At 39.3% G+C, this 23,745-nt stretch overlaps 1 protein-coding gene and 1 long non-coding RNA gene across 4 annotated transcripts in view; one reads left to right on the top strand and one right to left on the bottom strand.

Annotated features, from left to right (window-relative positions):
- Window positions 1-15,893, bottom strand: part of LMAN1 (lectin, mannose binding 1) — a 29,262-nt gene extending 13,369 nt beyond the window's left edge. The window contains exons 1-10 of the mRNA XM_082417964.1: window positions 15,628-15,893; window positions 12,233-12,387; window positions 12,042-12,149; window positions 11,198-11,259; window positions 10,121-10,220; window positions 4,286-4,409; window positions 2,630-2,688; window positions 2,084-2,216; window positions 445-638; window positions 246-316 (exon numbers count right to left, since the gene is read on the bottom strand). Of these exons, the coding sequence (XP_082274090.1) occupies window positions 246-316; window positions 445-638; window positions 2,084-2,216; window positions 2,630-2,688; window positions 4,286-4,409; window positions 10,121-10,220; window positions 11,198-11,259; window positions 12,042-12,149; window positions 12,233-12,387; window positions 15,628-15,865 (1,244 nt within the window). The 5' untranslated portion in view covers window positions 15,866-15,893. The remainder of the gene's footprint in view (window positions 1-245; window positions 317-444; window positions 639-2,083; window positions 2,217-2,629; window positions 2,689-4,285; window positions 4,410-10,120; window positions 10,221-11,197; window positions 11,260-12,041; window positions 12,150-12,232; window positions 12,388-15,627) is intronic.
- The window catches only part of LOC309639984, a 92,428-nt gene continuing 81,076 nt past the window's right edge, over window positions 12,394-23,745 (top strand). For 2 of the 3 annotated variants that reach the window (XR_014251951.1, XR_014251953.1), the window contains exons 1-2: window positions 12,394-15,348; window positions 20,048-20,142. This is a non-coding gene — a long non-coding RNA (uncharacterized lncRNA). Of the gene's footprint in view, window positions 15,349-15,888; window positions 16,354-20,047; window positions 20,143-23,745 lie in introns of those variants that run through there. The other variant, XR_014251954.1, reaches the window with a different exon arrangement.

Genomic DNA, 23,745 nt, shown 5'->3' with positions numbered 1-23,745 from the left:
TTTTTTTAAAGATGCTAAAGCATTTTTTCCTTTTCTAGCTTGGAACAAATAAAAAATTTAGACAGGTTTCCTAAATATCAAAAGTCCCCGTATACTTTACATTCCCCTATTTACAAAATAATCTAGAACATGATTCTTACTCATGCTGCAGTCTTACGACAATAATGTGCTTGCATATCTAGAGAAGTCATGAATTTAGGACAAAGGTATCACGTAATACTCAGACATTACTTTTGTATACTTACTTCATTTCATTTACTTGTCTCAGAATCTCATGCTGAGTGTTCACAACAGTATCCAGTTCTTGTTGAGTGGTCTGGAGAAAAAACAAAAGATGACCAGCCAGCTCAATAATCCCCATTCTACAGAACATACAGCTTTTCTTTTCCACCTCTCCTCCATCAAAGGTTAACTAAGGCATATCTGCATATTTTGAAAGCTCACCTGTCCATGCTGCCCTGGGACTCCTGCTCCTCTTTTAGAGATCTCCTCCGTCAAGGAAGAGACATACCTTCTCTGCTCATCAAGAATCATATCTAACTGTCGGTTCAGCTGCTTGATTTCAAGATGAATACGATTCTGTCCTTCAAAGATTTGTCTCAGCTCACGGTCTCCTACACTCTCAAATAATTCATCCGCTGAAATGGAAATTACAAATCAAAATTATTAGAATCACCTACACACAGACAGTTTTCAAACTACTGTAAGTGACCAAAGCACTAACATATACTAGAATAAGAGCATCATCAACACAGTGTTATGATCTTCCCACAACACAGTGTTATGTGTTAAACATGCATGTAATTAATTCAATCGTGATTACGTTACTAATTGTTTTCACCATCTCTGGTGGTTGAATACTTATTATAAATTAGGTCTGAATTTTTTCACCTAAAAATTATTTTCTCTTTTAAATAGACTGTGTGATTCTATTTACAGGGGCAGGCAGAACTAATCTAATTTCTTAATAGAAATCAGAATAGTGGTTGCCTCTGGAAGGGGTCTGACTTGAAAGAGGTATAAGGGAACTTTCTGGGGTGATAAAAATATTCTATACACTGAGCTGAGTGATGGTTAAAGGGGTATACACATTTGTCAAAATTCATCAAACTATTCTCCTAAAATTTATGCATTTTACTTCCATAAAAGATTAAGAAATGGAGTTGAGAACAGCTGATTTTCCTTTTATTCCTGACCATGCTGAAATCAGATCGTTTCATTCAAACACTTACTACAATAAGCTTCAGGATATATTCACAAATCACATGTGATGTTTAAAACAAATCCAAGGAAAAAATAAAACTTACCTTTCATTTTTATCTTCATTAAATCTGAATCACACTGTTAATCATTTATATTAACACACTACTTAGTTCAAAAGCTAGGCCCAGGCTTTATTAAATATAGCCTTGATCACTTGTGCTGATGGGGAACCGAGATCATAAAAGTTAGCAGATTATACACAGTCCCTCTATTTGGCCTTATCTTGTTTTGTTTTTGACATGTAGCCCATGTAAGTTCTTAATTGCATTAGCTTAGACTAATATTTAAAATTTTTCAACCTTTAATGTCCAGAATTCTGTTGAGTAGTAAGAGGAGTAGATAATGACTTCACGTTACTCTTGCAAGTCTTGATAGTTTTCAAGTATTAGCTCTAATTAGCTCTAAGGTAATTGTGTGTCACTAAAAGGAAAGAAATAAACCTTGGACGATTTCATTCAACAAATATTTACTGAGTCTCAACTACTACGTCAGCACCGCTGTTGTTTTTTTAGGCTTAGGGGACACAGAAGTAAACACAGCAAACAAAGGCCGCTGCACTCACAGAGCTTACACTCCAACGGTTCACTGTTCACATCACCCGGCTACTCCTGACTGCACACTTCACTAAGCGATGCTCTTCCCGTTGTAAAAACATCAATCTCTGAGCCCTTCAAAGACTGAACATTTGTTTAAAAATTATTTCCCGAAATTACTTGGAACGTGCCAGATCAGAGAGCGAAGATAAAAAGGATGAAGCGCCGGGTGACACGTAAGCGCCACAACCACGGCTGCAGCGGAGGGCAGCGCTGCTCCAACTCACCAGGCTGCCCTTGGAGGCCACGGTGCTCCTTCTGGAATTCCTCCTTTTTTTTATCCAACTCCTGTCGAAAGTGCTCAAATTCCTCCTGGTACTTGTCTTTTTCTTTTTCAGAAATTTCTTTATCTGGTGTAGGCTTTTTTGGAGTTTAAGAATAGATCATTAAAAAAAATTAAAAAGTAAAAAAATAATAAACCTCAATATATGTTCTTTTTCTCATTTTAACCACTCTACCACTAGTTGAAAGGCTACTTTACTCTTGCTACTAATATTACAACAAAAAATAAAAACAGCCACTACCACTTATTGACTGCTTGCCAGAGGGCACTGTCTTTAATGTCTACAACGTTAAGGTGGCCAGTACAAACATCTCAGTTTTACCAGTGAAGACACGGAGCGTTACAGAGGTTAAGTAACTTGTACCAGGTCATAATGGCAATAACTGGCAGAAACAAGACCCAAACCTAAGTCAGTCTTCTCAAGTTTTCAGCTACGAGGCAGTACCACTAAACTACAAATAAACTTTTGGGAAAAAATGAGTATACTTACTGGCTCTTTCCCAGGCTCAGTCAATTGGAAAGTCAGAAAAGAAAGGACATCATGATCATCTACAAAGTAAAAAAAAAAAAAAAAAACAAAAAACTGAAAAAGTTCTGTAATGGATTATTTTTATGGTTGTGAATTTACTTTATAGATATCTGTTGCTTTAAAATAATAATCAATAAGGGAAATAACAAAAATTTGCTCTAATTTGGTAAAGGCAACGGTGCTCTGTGAGTTTAGAGACAAAAATTCATCTGACTTATATTAGAACTAGGTTAGAATTCACTTTTTTAAATCCTAAACCAGAACATTTAGCTGTGTTTAACACATGATGGATGTTTAATAAATGTCTGATAAGGGAATGAACAAACAAATGAAGGGTCAAAACAAGCCCAACTCCTAATTCTGGCACCAAGATCCTCCTTTATTTTTTTCCACAAATCTCCTTCATGCGCTGCATCCCAGTCAAGTGAGACAAAATCCTGTTCTTCAGGTATTTCCTGTTCCTATCTGTCTCTGAACCTTTCTTATAGTGCTTACCACTCCCAGCCTTACTTTCCTGTTTTAACCATGACACTGCTCTGTCCTGGATTACTGGGACAGTCCTGATTTATCTGTGTTGCCCTGGCATTACTAATAGCATCTCCTGTTACTCCCAAAGCATCTCGATTAGAATATGATTACTTTTCTATATATCATTTATATTTGTTTCCCTCATACAGCAGATTTTATTTCACCTAAAATCGTATTAAAAAATCAAATGAATTTCAAGCTGTTTAAGCTAAAAACAGCTAACAGATCAAACCTCATAACATCGAACTACAATACTCATCCTGGCTAGTGTCACATCCACAAAGCAAGAGAGATGAATTTCCACTGCAGCAATCTCTTTGCTTTCTGCTACTTTTATGGAGATCTAGATATGTAGCCAGATTAAAGAGAAAATTGTAATACCATAGTGTAGGTTAGGTAACATTAGGAGAAGTCATGCAGTGTTAATAGAGCCCTGGACCCAGGAGCCAGAAATCTAAACCAAGTCCTGCCTGGGTCTGATTTATTGGCCATGTGACCTTTAGAAAGCCCTTTAATCCAAGATTTGGCAAAGTCACCTAAAAATTGGATAAATATGATCTATCCTTTCTCCTTCCCTCCTTGTTCTATTGTAAGGAAAAATTCACATATTTGAAAATAATAAAAATATTATACAATATGAACACAAGATGGTATTAACATCCAATGATAAGTTCATTTATCACCACTCATGGAAAAAAAAGGGTAAGTACGTCTTCTTTAAAGTTTAGCCCCCAATAATATTTCCTCAGGCTACCAAATTCATTTAAATGTGCTGTGACAGCTCTCAGGATCCTAAAACACTTGGCAGTTAACCTTTTAAATACGTCTCCTTCACTATAAAATATCGCACCCAAACTGACAGTCTAATTTACATAATTGCACGTAGCCCCAGCCAACTGTAAACCTACAGAAAGTAAGTAGCGAATCAGCAGTCCCAAGAGACCAAAAAGACTGGCACCGCAGATCATGGAAGGTTACAACCAGTCTTAAAAGGTTAAAAGCAAACAACGCTACCCATCTCCAAAATATATTATTCCCAATAAAATTCAATTCACAACCTTTCAATATTAAAAGATACCAAGATTTTACCTGCAAGACCTCCAGTTGCAGCAGATATTCCAAAATGCCCCTGTGCAGGGATAATCATATTTTCCACTTTGGTGCAAAATTCATAATCATTTTTATCTGGTGTGAAGCCATTACTGATCATTACCTAGAAAGAAAAACTGTAGCTATAGCTTTTACAAAGATCTTGTAAAATGAATCTCAAGTAGTCAGTTTATGACTATTTGATCTTTATATTTGGTCTAATAACCACCAAAAGCTATCAGCTTCAAATCATTATGCTGTATACCTTAAACTTACAGTGTTGTATGTCAATTACATCTCAATAAAATTGGAAGAAAAAATGAAAATAAAAAAAATTAAAAAGCTGTAATCCCTTGTCCATTAAATAAACTCACTTATTTGGTATCATTATACAATGAGATAGTTCACTTCAGAAAATGGTTTTTGCCCTACTGTGTGTCAAGGCTTAAAAATAAAAATCGGATAACTTTCCATGAAAATCTTTCTAAAATAGAATGTGGTTCACCTTCTCTAGAGAAGACTTAAGGAACCAACCATGATTACTTTCTCTGAATGGTTCCTACAGAAGAGGGATCAGGCTTGGTCTGAAACTCCAGTGACAGAGCTACAACGAATAGGTTAAATTGACAATTTTTACTACAGCAAGTTGAGAATTAAACAGATTGCCTCAGCAAGTAGTGAGCTCCTCTTCATTAAATTAGGGGGATAAATGGACTGTACTAAGTTAGCAGAGAGTCAGCAAAAGTTAACAAGTCATATAGACAAAAAAAGGCAGAAAATGAAAAAACTAGAAAGACACATAAGCTTCTACGTTGTAGAATGTATTTTTGAAATAATGACCCTACATGTCTTAAACGAACTTTGGAAATCTAAGCAAGCACAGGAATCCACCTGGCACATCAATATTCTTCTCATGAGCCCAGTCAAGCAGTGGTCTGGCCTCTTCAATACCTTTCACTTCCAGCAACCCAAGCACTAGCCCCACCGTAAAGAAGAGCCACTGAGACAGAGTGGAAGCAGAGGGAGTAGGTACACGGCACCAGAGTAAGGGCACTTCCATCATTACCTCCAGATGAAAAGTTTCGTTAGTGACAGTTAAGGTAAAATCATACAGGTAAAATGTGACAGTACTTGATCCAAATTTTTAGCAAAAGAGTAAAGGACAGGGCAATATGAAGGGTTAATCTCTATATAATGTAGGATGGCAACATGGGAACTCCTACCAATTTTTAAAAAATCACCTGCCATTTAGTTGACTAATATTAATATTTCTGTTTCCTCTGCTCAGTAATGTTCCTATTTGAGTTTACAGCATGTACAACTGATTCTCCTACAGTCTTTCAAATCGCCTATCAGTAAGACATTTGCCTTTGAGAGATTAAAAAAAAAGAAGTGTTAAGTTAATCATATCCTAAAATTAATACTAAGAACTTTCAACTGTTCAATATTTTTTCCTTGAGCTCTAAGAAATTGAAAATCCATCAGGAGTATTTACTATCCAGTTCTAATTCTTTAAACAAACAAAAAAAGGGTACAATATATTCACTGCACGATGAGTTTGGAGGAACCTTAGGGCTGTGACTGTACAGGTACAATATGTCCACTGATTAATACCAGTAACGCTTCTTTGAGATTACTGATAACATCCCTTATTCATCTTACAGTTTCGACCCGTTGTTAAATACCATGCTTGCAGTATTTAAAATCTTGTTTTGGAATTCCCTGGTGGTCCAGTGGTCAGGACTCCACGCTTTCACTGCTGAGGGCGTGGGTTTGATCCCTGGTCGGGGGAACTAAGAATCCCGCATGCCACACGGCGTGGCCAAAAAAAAAAAAGTGTATAATACCTTGTTTTGACATATTTCCTCCACTAACAGCATTTCTTTTTCCCCTTACTTTGTTTTTCCCTCCAAAGTTCAAACAACTGGGAGTTAAAGATGTAAGTACATTTAACAAACATTCCTTGAGTACTAAACACGGGCACAAGATTAGGGACTATGAGGAGGGTAGGGTAAAGTGCCTGCACTGAGATGTGTACAATCATACTGATGAGAAAAGACACACAAACCATAACTAACTAGCAAGTCAAGACGACATATTTTAAAGGGCAAATAAGCACCAGAGGAAAAAAAACACTTGGAGTTTAAGTGAGACAGATCATTACGAGCTGATGTTTGGGAAATCTGATGGAAAGGGACCCTGAACTAGTATGTTCAAGAATGAGCACGACTCTGCCAGGCAGGGAGGAAAGGGGAGCGTATTACAGGAGGGGACAGCAGACGGAGCCAGCACACAAAGGCTAGGACCGTTCAGTCACAACCAGATGTCCTGCCAAGTCTCTCTAAAATGTATTCTTCAGAACACTGGCTCTATAGACATTCACAGATACGAAGTGAAAAGAGAATTCCATGGCCCAGTAAGCCTAAAGAATGAGGGGTTTAATAAAGGTTCTTTATTTCGGGACTTCCCAGCGTCTTTAACGTGCTTGTATGCACAGACCTCCCAATCTCATCTGACCACGGAACTCTTTTTGGGGTTCTGCAGGATTACTGTCGTGCGAGCTGCTGGTAGGGCTGACGGCCTCGTCGCGTGGGGTCGTGCAGGCAGCCTCCCTGTGATCTGTGTACTCAGATGTGTGTCTGTACTCGCCATGGTTGGTGTCTGGGTTCTGCCACATGAAGGTAAGCGTGACCTACTGATGCCCCTGATGAAACTGTACAGGATGTATAATAATTCCAGCGGAACTCAAATCCAAGTTAGGCATAATAGACTGGACAGTGCCTCTATTCTGAGGTCTCTAAATTAGTTTGGAATTTAAGACTGAGCCAATACAAAGTTTTCCAAATAACTGTCTTTTTCAGAGTTTATACAAAGGAGTGCAAGGTTAGCTCATGATTTAAGGAAAAGAAAAATGTATATAAGATATTCTTTACTTATAAGCATTATATAACCAGGTATTGATGGCATCGTTAAAAATGCAATGTTCACATGGTATTAGTGACCTTAGTTATTATAACTGCCTGCTGGGTATATCCACCTAACCTAAATATTAACCCAAACTCAATTTGTCTACAACGAAACTCCTTACCAACTGTCTGCCTTCCCACTCCTCCCTCAAACACAAAGAAACGTGCTGCTTTTTGGCTAGTTAATGGTACCATTTAGTTGAACACTGGCCAGAAATTCAGGAACTATCTTTGACTCCACAACTATATTCACTCTCCCAGCCCCAAGCCAACTATTAGTAAGTTCTGCAGTCTCCACCTCCTAATCGTCTCTTCTCTATCTTTCCTCTACCCTCGTTCAGACCACAAGTGGAGTCTTGCCGCTAAAACAGTGCTGGGTTCAAATCACAGTTCTGTTACTTATGTGGTAAGACACTGTCCAAGTTACTTAAACTCTCCCATATTCAATTTCCCCATTTATGAAACGGGGATGCCTTCCCCACAGGGCTGTTGGAATAAATGAGAAATATTTGCAAATGATATATCTGATAAGGGGTTAATATCCAAAATATACAAAGAACTCATACAAGTCAACATCAGAAAAGCAAACAACCAGATTAAAAAATGGGTAGAGGATCTGCATAGACATTTGTCCAAAGACATACAGACAGTCAACAGGTACATGAAAAGATGCTCCACATCACTAATCATCAGGGAAATGCAGATCAAAACCACAATGAGACATCACCTCACATCTGTTCAGAATGGCTATTATCTAAAAGACAACAAATAACAGATGCTGGAGAGGGTGTGGAGAAAAGGGAACCCCTGTGCACTGCTGGCAGAAATGTAAACTGGTACAACCACTATGGAAAGCAGCATGGAGATTATTTCTCAAAAAATTAAAAACAGAACTACCATAGGATCTAGCAACTCCACTCCAGGGTATTTATCCAAAGAAAATGAAAACACTAATGAGAAAAAATATAGGCACCCCTACGTTCACTGCAGCATTATTTACAATAGCCAACATATGGAAGCAACCTAAGTGCCCACCAATAGATGAATGGATAAAGATGTAGTACATATACACAACAGAATATTCCTCAGCCATAAAAAGACTGAAATCTTGCCATTTGCAACAACATGGATGGACCTAGAGGGTATTATGCTAAGTGAAGTGAGTCAGACAGAGAAAGACAAGTACCGTATGATTTCACTTATATGTGGAATCTAAAAAACAAATGAACAAACAGAACAAAACAGAGTCACAGACACAGAGAACAAACAGGTGGTTGCCAGAGGGGAGGGAACTGGGGGGGAGGAGAGAAACAGGTGAGAGAGAGTAAGAGGTACAACCTTCCAGTTGCAAAATGAATGAGTCACAGGTATGAAATGTACAGTGTAGGGAAATCAGTCAATAATTATGAAATATCTTTGTATGGTGACAGATAACTAGACTTATCACGGTGGTCATTTTGAAATGTACAGAAATACTGAATCACTACATTGTATACCAGGAACTAACATAGTGTTACAGGTCAATTTTACTTGAAAAACAAACAAACAAACTTATAGCACTAGATTTGTGGATACCAGCAGTAGGGGATGGGGGTGGGGGAATTGGATGAAGACAGTCAAAAGGGATAGACTTCCAGTTATAAGATAAATAAGTACTAGGGATGTAACGTACAACATGGTAAGTATAATCAACACTGCCGTATCTTACATATGAAAATGGTTAAAAGAGTAAATCCTAAGAGTTCTTATCAGAAGGAAAAAAAAAAGTTTGACATTACTATTTTATTTTTTAAATTTTATTTTACATGTGCAGTTTTATTTCAGTTTGGAAATCATGCACGAAATATGATCTAATAAAAAATTCTAATCTAATATAAAAATTCTAATCTAATATAAAATTTTTTTCTATTTCTTTAATTCTCTATATGAGATGATGGATGTTCACTAAACTTATTGTGGTCCTCATTTCATGATGTACGTGTCAAATCATGATGCTGTACACCTTAAACTTCTACAGTGCTGTATGTCAATTATATCTCAATAAAACTGGAAGAAAAAAGAAAAAGTGAGAAACTGCATGTAAAGTACCAAGTACAGGTCGTGGCTCATTTACAGCAAGGGGGCTAAAATCATCCTATTTTTTGCTCCCTTCACAAATACCATTATAAAAACACTGCTGCCTAAGTCATCTTCCTCAATTGTAAACCTGATCATTTCACATTCCTGCTTAAAACTCTGTAAACTGTTCCTTACAGGATAAACTACACAGAGGCCTATGAGACTTGTTACTGCCAACCTTTCAACCTCACTCTCCAAATCTCCTCTATCCTCCAGCCATACCAACTATTTGCCTTTCCCAAATCTTTCAACAGTCCCGATGCCTGTTTTCTCTGCCTGGAATATGCACCCCATCTAGGAAACTTCTACTTCTCCTTCAAGGTGCAGCTCAACTCTGAGAAACTGTTCCTGACTTTCACCTCTCCAGCCTGGCAGAGTTACAGGATTCTAACCTCCTGATCCCTTAAATTTATCACATAGCATACTAACGTTACAGAAGCATAATGTTACATAATGTCACCTCCATCAGACAAGCTCTTTGGAGAAAATGACCTTTGTCTTATTCATATTTGTGTGGCACACAGTAGAATGCCTAAACATTCACCGACTAAACACAAACCTACTGGCAAATTTGACAACACATGACCACTTACACCGAGCTCTGAAGCCACTTCTGCTCTCTCAGAGAAACTCTGATGAGTACGCGAACAATATCCAAATTTAAAATGCATTGAATTTCTATCAAAGATTCAGAATGAGAAGTCATCTAGAATATTGTTCATTTGATTATCTCTAAATGCATGTTACTTACTGTCAATGTTTTCTGGTAATACGTAATCTTTGCCCGGACAGGATAGGGTTTATTACGAAAGTCCCTTTGGCAACTTGCTAAAGCTTGATTAGCACCATCACTATAGTGTGAGGGAAAGGAAGACAAACAAGAAACTTAAAGCTTCTCGATATGTTAAAAACTCACTATTTAAAATGATTAATGCCCAGAAAGGTCAAAACAAAATCAAGTTATGACAAAGCTTGGGATATTTGAAGTTATTTACGCAGAAAACACCAAGTTGACACATGAGTTTTTCAGGACTCTGGATAACAAAAGGAGCCAATGTTACCACGGCTGCCTGCCGGCAAGGGGAAGGGATACCCTTCCTCTCCACAAGACTAGGGAAGGGTCAGAGTCACATACGGTGCTTTCAAAAACGCAGATTCCTAGATCCCACCCTCAATCAGCTGAAGCAGAATCACAAGGGGGAGGCCTGGACCTCTTGTTTAAATAGCTCAATGGGTGATCATGATGAACTACCAGAGTTACAAATCACTAAGGTAGGAAAGTAATTTTTCTTACAGTTCACTGACTGGCTAAAAGGTAATCCCCCCCAACAAACATGTGAAAATTAAAAATGTACATACCTGATTCATACACATTATAAATATACTAAACACTCGGAAGTTTTGTAGCCCACTGAGAATCTTTTCAATACAGCAATACAAAGGTTGAATGACATGGCACACATTGCTTATTCATTAGGTTGGTTAAGGCTCTGAACTTTATTTTTTAAAGATCCCTCTTAATAAAGGTGAAAAAACATGACTATTATTATCACTGAGAGCCAGGAATGTTTTAGCAACCTTTAAAGGTACTATTTAATTTCAGGTTAACTACAACACATTTTTATGTTTGAAATTTAGGTGGTCCATAGAAAGAACTTTAAAGCAAAACCAAATTAAGATAAGACCTTTCCACTAAGTTACAAAAAACATCTCAAGGAAAAGAATAATCTTACTTCATCTGGAAAATGTTCAGATTTGAAACAATATATTTTATAAGGTTTCTAAAAAGAAGCTGAAATCAGGAATAATGTAAAAAATATACACTTACTTTTGATGGTCATATTGGATTTGTCCATTGTTGCCTATGATCACTATTGCAGGATTATTTTTCTATAAATAAAGAGAATGTATTTGTTTTAAAGTCCTTAGATCAAAGAAGTATAGATCATTCTGGGTGTGCTATAAGTTCTCTTACATCGCTAAAATCCTAGGACACTGTGAGCATGGGACTGGTGTGGGACTTATGGGAGCTCAGTAACAGGAGGACTAACTTGGCCTCAGCATTCAAGGAGCTCAATGTTAAAGCTCTCCTTTAAACTGCTAATCATGACCTCGGATAATCAGCGGACAAACTACTGACTGAAACAATGATCATCAGTCTTAGGGCTGCTAAAGCACAAGTTAATGTTTCCAATTCATAAGCACATTTTGCTCTTAACTGTTTTAGAGAAATCGGCTGATCAAAAAGTGTGATTAACAAATATGAAAACATATCAACATGTGAGCTAGTAGTAGTTATGCACATATTTTCATGAAAACAAACAGTAATAATCTTCTAAACACTACTGGTCTCACCACCTACATCTAAATGACTCATGCTGATCCATCAAAATTATTAAGCATAAACAGGGTGATGGGGAGGTGGGTACTGAAAAGTTCTCAGACCTGAGGTTCCACTGTTACCTCAAGTTGGTAGATGACAAATCATGAACTCCTAGCTTTAAATTTATAGATTCCCAGCTATATAAAGACTAATCATCACACTTAAAATACAGTTTGGGGAGTCCGCTACTATTAAACTGACAAAAGTGTTAAATAAGCTATATTGTTCACAGCCTAACTTTGTTAGCAAATATATTAAAATGGGTTAACAGTCCTGAAAACAAATATACCTTTCCATCATTGTCAAAAGAATCAAAAAATATTCCAACACCATTCCACATATCAGCTGATCCAAACACAGGACCGTCCAAGCCTTGATTTTCTGTATACCAAATTGCCTGTAAATACATAACATGGGACATTTAGAGACTAGTGGTATATGCATTTATACAAATTTTCCAAGTTAAAGAAATTACCATACCAGGCCATCAGCTCCAATTCGACCTCTTCCAGTCACTCGAAATGTCACCTCAACTTCCCAGTTCTCAAAGGCTGCTTTTGTCTTTGTCCACACCGATCCTCTTTGGCTTTTTAAAGATGGTGCTATTCGAATTTGATCTGAACTTGGAATAGCATCTAGAAATCAGGGAAGAAAAGTTTTGTTATAATTAGATAGAACTCAATGAATCACCACCAAACTGTTACATATACCTACTGAGACCTAAATTTAACTCAGTTACCTGTACAGTAATTTTGTTAGGAAAAAATTTCATGTTGACAGTTTCAGCTTTTAAATTTTAGCAGGTTTTGATACCCCCTCCTATCTTTTGAAGAGTGCAATATCTCTGCAAAAAGAATTAAAGCTGCAACCAAACACTAAAAATTCAAGGGGCAGCAGGGAGGAAATTACAGCTTGAAAGGCAAATCAACTATTTAATTCTCATGATATTCTTTTTCAAATACCTGAAAAATTTGCATATTTTCTTTTTTAAAACTGCGACTTTTTTTTTTACCAGTTTACAAATGTTAGAAAGCTCAAACAGTGTGAAAAGAACACACCACTAGGAATCAAGAGACTTATTCCTAGTCTCAGTTCAGCTGTGTGACTTTGAGCAAATAATTCTCTTACTCTCTCAGGCTCACCATATGTTCACCTGTAAAATGAAGGGGCTGGGCTCAATCACTTATATACACCCTAAAAGTTATATCCAAATTTTGAGCATATATACATTCTTCTAGGGAGAGGGTCAATCAACTGAATTTCAAGTCAATAATCAGTTCTTCAGCATCAGGAGATTCTCAGAGAGAACAGTGATCCCCAAAACGATGGTCTGCATCTCCATTCATTTACTAGCTGTTTGATCGTAGGCAAGTTACTCCATTTCTCTAACAACCTCATAGGCATATAAGTGCTTATATAAGTGCATATAAATATTTCAATAAATGTTAGCTGTTCCTATTATTGGACTAGATAATTATTAAAGCACCTATGAGGTCTAAATTTGAACAATTCTGGCACACCTTCTCAGATATTAACCAGTTCTGACGTTCTGACGTCCACGCTGGGACATAACTGTATTGTCTCTTTACAGGTAGGAAAAATTGACTGAAAGACAAGTTGAGATATTTTAGTAAGTTCAGCCACTATTTGTCACCATCACTTTCAAACACTTAAAGGTTTGGGGCAGTCATCACAGAAAAAGCACTGGATATAGAAATCAGAAGACCTGGATTTGAGTACTATTCTACTGACACTATCTATGTAACCTTTTCCAAGAACCTTAACCTTTCTGAACATCAGTTTTTTTCACCTATAAAACAGATAACACCTGCCTTGCCTACCAAGGATCTAATCAGAGCATGAAGAAGGTGAAAGAGCTCTGAGAGCTATAAAGGCTTACAAATTGCTGTTATCATTTTTGCCCTTATGGACCCAAGGATGTGTACTGACAGTACAAAAGAACATGAGAGTTAAGAAAAAGAAACACCATAGATTTGGTCTTAATTTGGGGATGATGTAAGGGGACACGTTTAAACAAAATCTTAAAAATTTCTCTATTTAAAAAAATTGTTTTAAACAATGGATCTCAGGGCAAAATGAAAGGGGAAAAAATGATCAGTGGAGTTAAGAAAGCTGTGAGACTGAAAATATTACAGTGATAATGAAAGCAAGGGATACCCATAAGCAGTGATTCCCAGAGTCAACAGACAGAAAAGTCACTAGCTAAAATTCTGTTCTCTTTATTTCAAATTCAATCTAGCCATACAACTTTCATTCACCCAGGTACATTATCTGACACTTCTGCAGCAGAAAAGCTTAGTTGGTTATAGGTTCGGAAAAGAGAGTCAACGTGACTAATTTAAGTAGTTGGTTAACATTCCTAATTGGCTGATGTATGTGGTGTGAGCGTGAGAAAAAGAAGAGCAAGCCGGCAATGGAGAAATGCAGAAGTGAAAAAATGTCAACACATTTACCACCACTACTGAAAAATTCATCGTCATTCCAAGAAAAGAAACAAAAATCCCCCAAACCTGTGTTTGGTACACCTGCATCGTCTTTGTGTATTAAAACAATGCTACCTTGATAACAGTTACCCAGCTACATACCCTTGATGAGTGGGCATATAATAAATGTCCGCTGAGTAACAAAATGCACTCTACTTCAAATATTTAATGACTTGGTCATTAAGTCAAATTGAAATTTATGCCTTTTAATTATACATTAATTTCAGTGAAATAGCACTTCCTAAAAGTGTGCTTCCTATTCAGCAACTACTTTCTAGAAATGGAACATTTTGTTTCAAGCACTCGACAATCTAAAACGATGTACACAAACCTTACATAAATGACTGCTTAATAACACATCAAGATGGAATTCAAACTGCCAGCGCTTCTTACCCCAGATAAAGGCATTTGCCACTTGTTTCAAAGGTTGCATCTGATGGTCACTGAACAGAGTTTACAGCATGCCAAGTGCTACGGCTGATTCCTTAGTCAGAGGTGACACATCAGCACTAAAGTACAGATATGTTTCCTTTCACATACGTAAATACCTAGCAAGGCTTTCTTACCCACTAACAGTGCTTAACAGTGCCAAACACATAAAATCAATAAAACATGGAGCACAGGTTATTTCAATTCCCCCCCCCCGCAAAAAACTAAAAACAAAACAGCTGTATATATAATGCTATTCTTAGCCTCAAGTTCTCAATCAACAACCCCCCATCCCTTCTTCTACTAAATAAAGCAACGAGTGTGACTATTAAATTACCCACTGTGTTAATACAAGAGAAAAGATCAAAGACCACACCAAGTCACTGAGAAAGGCAAACTTAACGTACAGTTCCAAGAGGGTGAGAAGAATGTCCTCCGACATAAAGATTTAAAGATTATTCTAAAGCCAACACATGCCACCTCTGAAGCCGTCAGGGGGCATCGGGTACAAACTGGAGCATTACCCACTACTAACACCGAGGAGAAAAAGCAGGGGAGGGCCGAGGGGGAGCGGAAAAGAAGGTGGAGGGCTGCCAGACCAGGTCTCAGGTTCGGAGGAGACGTGGCGTTGGGGTGAGACGTGATGCCTAGAAGCGAGCTCAAGTGAGTACTTGGAAGTGCGGGAACTAACGAAAAACCTCTAGCCCAAACGGAAAGAACAGACGACATCAAAGAAGGGAGGAGGAAGGTCGAGTGGAGAGAATGTGGGAAAGACTGGGGGGCTGGCGGGGGGAACCTTGCGGACCAGAGCCGGCGTGCAGGCGAGGCTGCTAAGAAAGGTCGCCTCCACCGCGCATACGGGGTGCAGCGGGGAGAGGGTGAAGAGGAGGAGGCTCAAGGCGGGGAGGGGACCCGGGCCCCCCGACCTCTGCCCCGGCTTACTCCCCGCGTGGGCCCAGAAGGGCACGGTCCCGTCGCTCTGCACCAGGTGCGGCCCCTTGAAGCTGTATTTGTACTCGAAACGCCGATGTGGCTGCGCGCCTAGGGTGCCCGTGGCGCCGTCAGCTGCCGGGTGGCCTCCCACGCCGTCGCCCCCGACGAAACGACAGAGCGACAGCAGCAAAGCGCAGAACAGCGGCCGAGCTCCGGCCCGGGGACCCCTTTGCCTGGATCCCGCCATCTTGGATTCTGGGAAACGGGAGGCCGGCGGAAGGAGGAGGGGGCGGGCGCTGCCGCCGGCCAACAGGGCGCTCCATGATTGGCGGAGCCCGGGGGACCCCGAGGGCAAGGGTGAGCCCCGCCCCCAGCCTCCGCTGTCCAGGAGGCTGCTGGACCCAGAGCATCTGTGGGCGGGGCCTGGGGCGGCAAGGTCCGTCCGCTCCTCCTATCCTCTCCCAGGGCGGGAAAGGGACTGCAACATACCCTTCCCACCTGATGTGGAGTGTTGGAGGAGCAGATCCAAAGGCGAGGAGCTTCCTCCTGCCTCTTAACATTATTTAGAATTCTCGAGCCCTGACATGGAAGCAGCCTAAGTGTCCATGGACAGATGAATGGATAAAGAAGATGTGGCACATATATACAATGGAATATTATTCAGCCATAGAAAGAAACGAAATTGAGTTATTTGTAGTGAGGTGGATGGACCTAGAGACTGTCATACAGAGCAAGGTAAGTCAGAAAGAGAAAAACAAATACCATATGCTAACACACATATATGGAATCTTAAAAAAAAAAAAAAAAACACAGGTTCTGAAGAACCTGGGGGCAGGACAGGAATAAAGACGCAGACGTAGAGAATGGACTTGAGGACATGGGGAGGGGGAAGGGTAAGCTGGGACGAATTGGAGAGTGGCATGGACTTATATATACTACCAAATGTAAAACAGTTAGTGGGAAGCAGCCGCATAGCACAGGGAGATCAGCTTGGTGCTTTGTGACCACCTAGAGGGGTGGGATAGGGAGGGTGGGAGGGAGACACAAGAGGGAGGGGATATGGGGATATATGTGTATGTATAGCTGATTCACTTTGTTATAAAGCAGAAACTAACACAACAGTGTAAAGCAATTATACTCCAATAAAGAGGTTAAAAAAAAATACTTTAACTATTTAAAAAAAAAAAAAGAATTCTCGAGCCCTGACACCTGTGGACCCACCACATCAATCCTCCCTGACTATAATAAACCTTTCCAGTATTAGGTAGAAGAAAGGCATTCCTTTTGACGTGATACCCATTGTTCAGTAGCTGGTTTTCATTAGGTGGACTTTGCAGAATCATGTCTTTCCAGAAACAAGGCATAATCGCGAATACTAATGGTCCTAGCCCCTGAGCTCCACCAACCTGTGTTAGGGCATTTCAAACTGGGAACCAGCAATCCACAGGCCCGGAGAGACCTAAGATCTTTTTGTTGGTGTTGAATCAGGTGTGAGTTTATCACTCAACCTTTACCATTCTCAAAATCTAATCCCAAGAGCTTTCCAAATTTTGAAACCATAGCAATAATGCGTTCAAATGAAACTGAGTTTAGTTTTGATAAGAGGAATAATGTGTGGTGAAGGGAGGGAGAAATAGAACCTGGACATTTAAGATAGTATTGGTCTTTGATTCAACAAATAAGTTTTGCATTTTAAAGGGGAATCTCCTTTGCCTTACCTAGAAAAAATATTGTCAAAATATTAATGATCATCCAGAGTTTTGTTTTTCATAAATGTCTTACTGAATTTTTTTTCAAATCTGAGAATAAGCAGTATGATTTAAATAGTTTATTTCATTAGCTCTTCAAGTGTTCAGCAGGTGCTCTGTGCGAATTGTTCCATTTGTAGATTTTTTTTTTTCTTTTTTTTGGGCCGAGCCATGTGCAGCATGTGGGATCTTAGTTCCCTGACCAGGGAATGAACCCACGCCCCCTGCAGTGGAAGCTTGGAGTCCTAACCACTGGACCACCAGGGAAGTCCCTGTAGATGTATTCTTTTTTTTTTTTTTAAAGATTTATTTTTTTATTGATTGATTGATTGATGGATTGATTGCTATGTTGGGTCTTCGTTTCTGTGCTAGGGCTCTCTCCAGTTGCGGCAAGCGGGGGCCACTCCTCATCGCGGTGCGCGGGCCTCTCACCATCGTGGCCTCTCCCGCCGCGGAGCACAGGCTCCAGATGCGCAGGCTCAGCAACCGTGGCTCACGGGCCCAGTCGCTCCGCGGCATGTGGGATCCTCCCAGACCAGGGCGCGAACCCGTGTCCCCCGCATTAGCAGGCAGACTCTCAACCGCTGCGCCACCAGGGAAGCCCCTGTAGATGTATTCTTGATGTACTTGTGGGGAGAGGTGAACTTCACGTCCTCTTATTCCTCCATCTTGACCCCTCTCCTCGTTAGCTCTTTTTTAATTTTTATTTATTTATTTATTTTATTTTTGGCTGCGTTGGGTCTTCGTTGCTGCATGCGGGCTTTCTCTAGTTGCGTCGAGCGGGGGCTACTCTTTGTTGCGGTGTGCGGGCTTCTCATTACGGGGGCTGCTCTTGTTGCGGAGCATGGGCTCTAGGCACGCAGGCTTCCGTAGTTGTAGCACGCAGCCTCAGTAGTTGTGGTTCGCGGGCTCTAGAGCGCAGGCTCAGTAGTTGGGGCGCACGGGCTTAGTTGCTCCGCGGCATGTGGGATCTTCCCGGACCAGGGCTCGAACCCGTGTCCCCTGCATTGGCAGGCGGATTCTTAACCACTGTGCCACCAGGGAAGCCCCTCCTCATTAGCTCTTAATGTGGGCTCTGAGTACCACATTAGCCCTAGGAGCTGCGTGCCCACATTACTTTAACTTATTTTTCATTGACCTCCCAACTTACCTCCAGATTCATGGGCCATTACTATTAAATCTCTTTCTAGTGCTCAAATCAAACCTTTAAGTTGAATATGGATTTATGGCTCCCCATTCTTCAGTCTCCAGATGTAACTAAATGAAAGTACACTCCTCATTACCACCTCAGTAACAGCAGGAACAAACATTTAGTGTCTGTATAGTACCTGTGGGTCATTGCTCCAGTCTCTTCAGGGTTTTCAATTCATAGGATTTAATCAGTTTATCTCCAATTCTTTCATCTCTGTGGGAACTAACTCCATGCCTTGCATAGAGTGAAAAAATCAATAAATGTTAAAGAAATGTTAACGTTTCTCTTTATGGCAAATACTTAATGAATGCTTACTATATGCCAGAAACTGCACTAAGTGCTCTGCACATGTTAGCTTATTTATTTTATTTTAAAAATGTTTTTATTGAAGTATAGTTGATGTACAGTATTACATAAGTTACAGGTGTACAATACTGTATAGTATTCACAATTTTTAAAGGTTATACTTCATTTACAGTTATTATAAAATATTGGCTATATTCTCTGTGTTGTACAGTATATCCTTGTAGCTTATTTTATACAACAGCGTATTGAAATACTTGTTTCTCCAGCCTGCTGGGCATCTAATGAGAGGTAGGTAGAAATATTTGAGGAAGGAGTCACTTACCAAGTAAAAAGATAAAACCTCATGAGATGAAGGCTTTTCTTTTCCCTGTTTGTCCTTCCTTCTGCCTGAAATGCGTATGCAATGACGGACAGCAGCAGCCATCTTGTGACCATTAAGAATGATGGCCCAGGAAGCCAGAGGAACCCCATCTTTAGCAATTTTCTTGAGCCCCTCTGGCAGGGGAGTTCTGCCTATCTCCAGACTTCTATCTTCTGAGATAAGACTCTCACTCATTTAAGCCATTGTTTCCAGGTTTTGTTACCTGCAATCCTAACTGGTACCATAGCTCACATGCACTGAGTGCTACTATGTATCAGGCACTGTTCTGGGTGGTAAACATACATTCACTCATTTAAGAGGAAATTAACCCAATGTTTTCATTTACTCTGCTGCTAGCTGTTTCATGTATAAGAAACAGTCCTCTTAACGTACTTGACTACCTTCCCTAAAATAACATGTTGGACATCTTAAAAGCTCTTCTCCAAGTTTTCGCCAAGTATAAATATCCGTGATGAAGCACAAAGGCTTTGGAGTCAACTGACTGGGGGGTGACCCCTGGTTTTCCCAGCGCGTGGTCTTGGGCAAGGTGTTTAGCCTCTCTAAAGCTTGGTTTCCTCATCTAGATAAGGGAGATTAATAACAGTACCTATGCCATTTAAAATTTTCCATTTTAGAAAGAATTCACTGCCTGGAACCCAGTAAGGTCTCAATAAACGTGAGCTATTCTGGTAACATCTTTTCCCTCTTCCACTGATAGCGAAGAGAAGCCTAACTCAGCCCCATTAAATCAGTCACATCACGGTTGCATTCATCAGGAAACACGGTCCATCACTTCTTCCCATCTCTTATTTTCTCCTCAAGGTAAGAAAATACACCCAAGTTGCAGTCGGGTTTGAACAGTGAACACTGAAGAACTGGCGACTTCATAGTAATGTAAACTGCCCGACATCTTTTAGGTAAGTAGCAGATAGTTTATGAATAGCCTCAAAGTCATGCCACAGATTTGGAAAGAGCAGAGCTAATATGACTAATTTGTTCTATTTTAATTGTATTACAGATGCTATAGTAGTTAGTGCTAAAGACTTTGCCAATTACATTTAAATTTGCAATTGAATTTCTTCATGGTTACCTTTCAGTCAATGAATAAAATATAGGTAAGAATTGCCTTGGATGCAGTTTAGGTTAGGACAGAGAAGGGAGAATGATGCTATATTTGGCACAGTATGTGTCGACATCGGTTGTCTATGTATTAATATGTCATGTGTGGGTTAGGTATCCATAAGCTATCAAATAATATTTGTCTTAAGCAGTCAGTGTATGTGAAGATAATTTTCTTGGTCCTGTGATGTTTAAGTAGACTAATTGACCCCATTCCAACCTTTAATATATAATTTTAAATTTGGAATTTTACCAAAATGTGAGATTTTGGTAAAAATGTAAAATGTAAATTACATCTTGGTAAATGTAAAATTAGGCCTGACACTTGAAAGAAGATATGTTGTTCACCATAAAACAGAACTGTTTAACTTTTCTTCATATATGAAAAGGTCAGTCATAATATGACCCTTTATACTTCCATTGGGACAAAACATTATCTTTCATTCCTTTGACAAATTCAAGGTAAAGTTAAGAGGGGGGAAAAAAGGGAAGAAATAGTAGGCAGGAGAACAGAAAGCAAAAGAAGAGAGAAAGAAATGTTTGGAGAGGGGAGGAAAATGTTCTTATCTGAACTGTGATATCGTGAACCATTTTTGACCACAGAATAAATATTTGTAGATACTGATTTCCCAATGCAAAATGACAAAGACCAGTAAAGGGAGGTTAAGCAAAACATTTAAATTGGGAGTCAAAGTTCGATGTAAAGAAAGGGGACATTAACATAGGGAATAATCGCACCCCTCCACTATACATTAAAGAAGAATTGAACCAGAGCTTTTAGGAGTTTATTTCTCCGTTCTCTGGAGATAAAGTCTTTTGCACACATTTGGAATGCTGGAGCGTATTCAATATGGAAACTGAAAGAAATCTCAGTGACATGTGAGGCAATAACAAAACTTTGTCAGCTACTGGCTAGCTCAATAAGTAAAGGATTTTTTATTTAATTCTTTCAAAGTTGTGGCACCCATGGCAAGATGATGCTGGAAAGAGAATAATTTGTTAATAACAAATCTCCTGCAATGCAAATCTCCCACCAGACCAAAAAAATGCTTTAAGCAATTTAGGTCAGAATTAGGGTTTTTTTCCTCTCCTCTCTCCAAAACAGCAAGCATATAGTAAAACCATATTATTTCAAACTTCCCACTTTATACAAAATTAAATTCCAGGTGAATTAAAAACCTACACGTGAAAAAGCAAAATTATAAATCTTTTAGAGGAAAATATAAGTGAATATATTTATGACTTCAGTGTAGGAAAATATTTCTTTCAAACAAACACAAAAGCTCAACTCATAAAGAGGAAATATTGATACACTCACCTACTGAAAATTCACAAAAACTTTTATTCAACAAAAGGTACACTAAACAAAGTGGAAGAAAATGTCACATACAGGAAGAATATAATTTCTATGCATAAATCTGGCAAGGGATCAGTATCCAGAACAGAAGAAGAACTCCTTGAAATCTATAAGAAAAAACATACATCCCGATTAAAAAAAAAAAAAAAAAGATTAGAATAAGCCATTCCCCCAAGAGGAAGTCTGAGTTGCTAAGAAATAAATGTTAAGATTTATCCCAAGTAACGTGAATTAAATCAGAGAAATTGAAACTAAAATAATGGGATACCATTTCCTAGTTATCAGACTAGTAAAAGTTTAGCAGTATGATAATATCAAATACTGGCTAGTATATAGAGAAATGGGAACTTTCAGACACTCCCCTCACCAAAGGCACATATTCTTGTTAGCAAAGAGTTGGGGGTGAAATCTATAGTCCATGAGACACTTCAGTAGCTTTAGAATTCGACATGATAATCCTCATTTTTGCTTAAGCTAGTTGGAAAGGATTCCACTTAGTTGCAGCAAAAATGGTGTTAAAACTACGGTTATGTGTCAGTTCTTTGCTTGCATTAGTGGAATCTCATAATGACTTTGAATCAATTGTATTTGATGAGAGTAATGAAAATGGTATTGTCTGCTTGCTCCTTGAATGTGATTATCCATTCATACATGCATGCGTTTATGCCTATTTACTCATCAAATATAATGAATGCTCCCATATATATGGAATCCAAAAAAAAAAAAGGTTCTGATGAATCTTGGGGCAGGACAGGAATAAAGACGCAGACGTAGAGAATGGACTTGAGGATACGGGGAGGGGGAAGGGTAAGCTGGGACGAAGTGACAGAGTGGCATGGACATATATACACTACCAAATGTAAAATAGATAGCTAGTGGGAAGCAGCCGCATAGCACAGGGAGGTCAGCTCGGTGCTTTGTGACCACCTAGAGGGGTGGATGGTGGGGTGGGAGGGAGGCGCAAGTGGGAGGGGATCTGGGGATATATGTATACGTATAGCTGATTCACTTTGTTATACAGCAGAAACTAACACAACACTGTAAAGCAATTATACTCCAATAAAGATGTTAAAAAAAAAAAGCCACTATACTTCGAACTCCCAGTTTCCTCTAGTGCAGCGGTCCCCAACCGGCACCAGGGACCGGTTTCATGGAAGACAATTTTTCCACGGACCGGGCGTGGTGGGGGGGGGGTGGTTTCGGGATGATTCAAGCGCATTACATTTATTGTGCACTTTATTTCTATTATTATTACACTGTAATATATAATGAAGTAATTATACAACTCACCATAATGCAGAATCAGTGGGAGCCCTGAGCTTGTCTTCCTGCAACTATATGTTCCCGTTTGGGGGTGACGGGAGACAGGGACACCCGAAGTGTGTTGCTTATGTCCATCTACTCTGTAATCTCGTTTTGGTTGCTGTCACTGCAGAAAACCCTGCTTTACAAAGGTAGGATGATGGAAATGGAAGCAGGCTTTTCAGTGCTTTTGTGGCAATCTCAGGATATTCCGCCGTGACTTTAATCCAGAACGTACGGAGATCTGAAGTTGTCTCAAACATACTTTTAAGGCCACCGTCATTTGCGATCTCAAGCAGTTGATCCTCTTCTAGCACGGACAAAGTCGATTCACCTGGTTTATTCACAAATGGGTCACAGATCCATTCCTTCCCAGTTCGGGGGTCTTTTGTGGTTGGGAAGTAATGCTCAAACTCTTTTGAAAGCTGAGATAGATGCGCAGTTTTGAAGGTTTCATGGTTTTGTTGGATAGCTGGTTGCCACATATTATACAAAGTGGGCTTGGAGAATGTGAATCACCTGTTGCAATGAACCTGTAACTTAAGTAGGACTCTTGGTATTTTCTTTTAAATGCAGCTTTCTTTTTGTTGGCAGCCCTAGAGTCTTCTGCTCTCTCATCATTGGGTCGTCCCCGTTTTCAAAGAAGCTCTCCAGCAACATTTGTTTTTTTACTCATTTTGGCTAGGGTTAGCTTGTGGGCTTACCAAAACTGTGACTGAGACAAGTGCACAGTGTGGGAAAG

This window comes from Balaenoptera physalus, assembly GCF_965194825.1.
Source record: "Balaenoptera physalus genome assembly, chromosome: 12".
NCBI lineage: Eukaryota > Metazoa > Chordata > Mammalia > Artiodactyla > Balaenopteridae > Balaenoptera > Balaenoptera physalus.
Note: the sequence above shows the minus strand (reverse complement) of the source record. Positions and strands in the feature narration are given on the sequence as shown.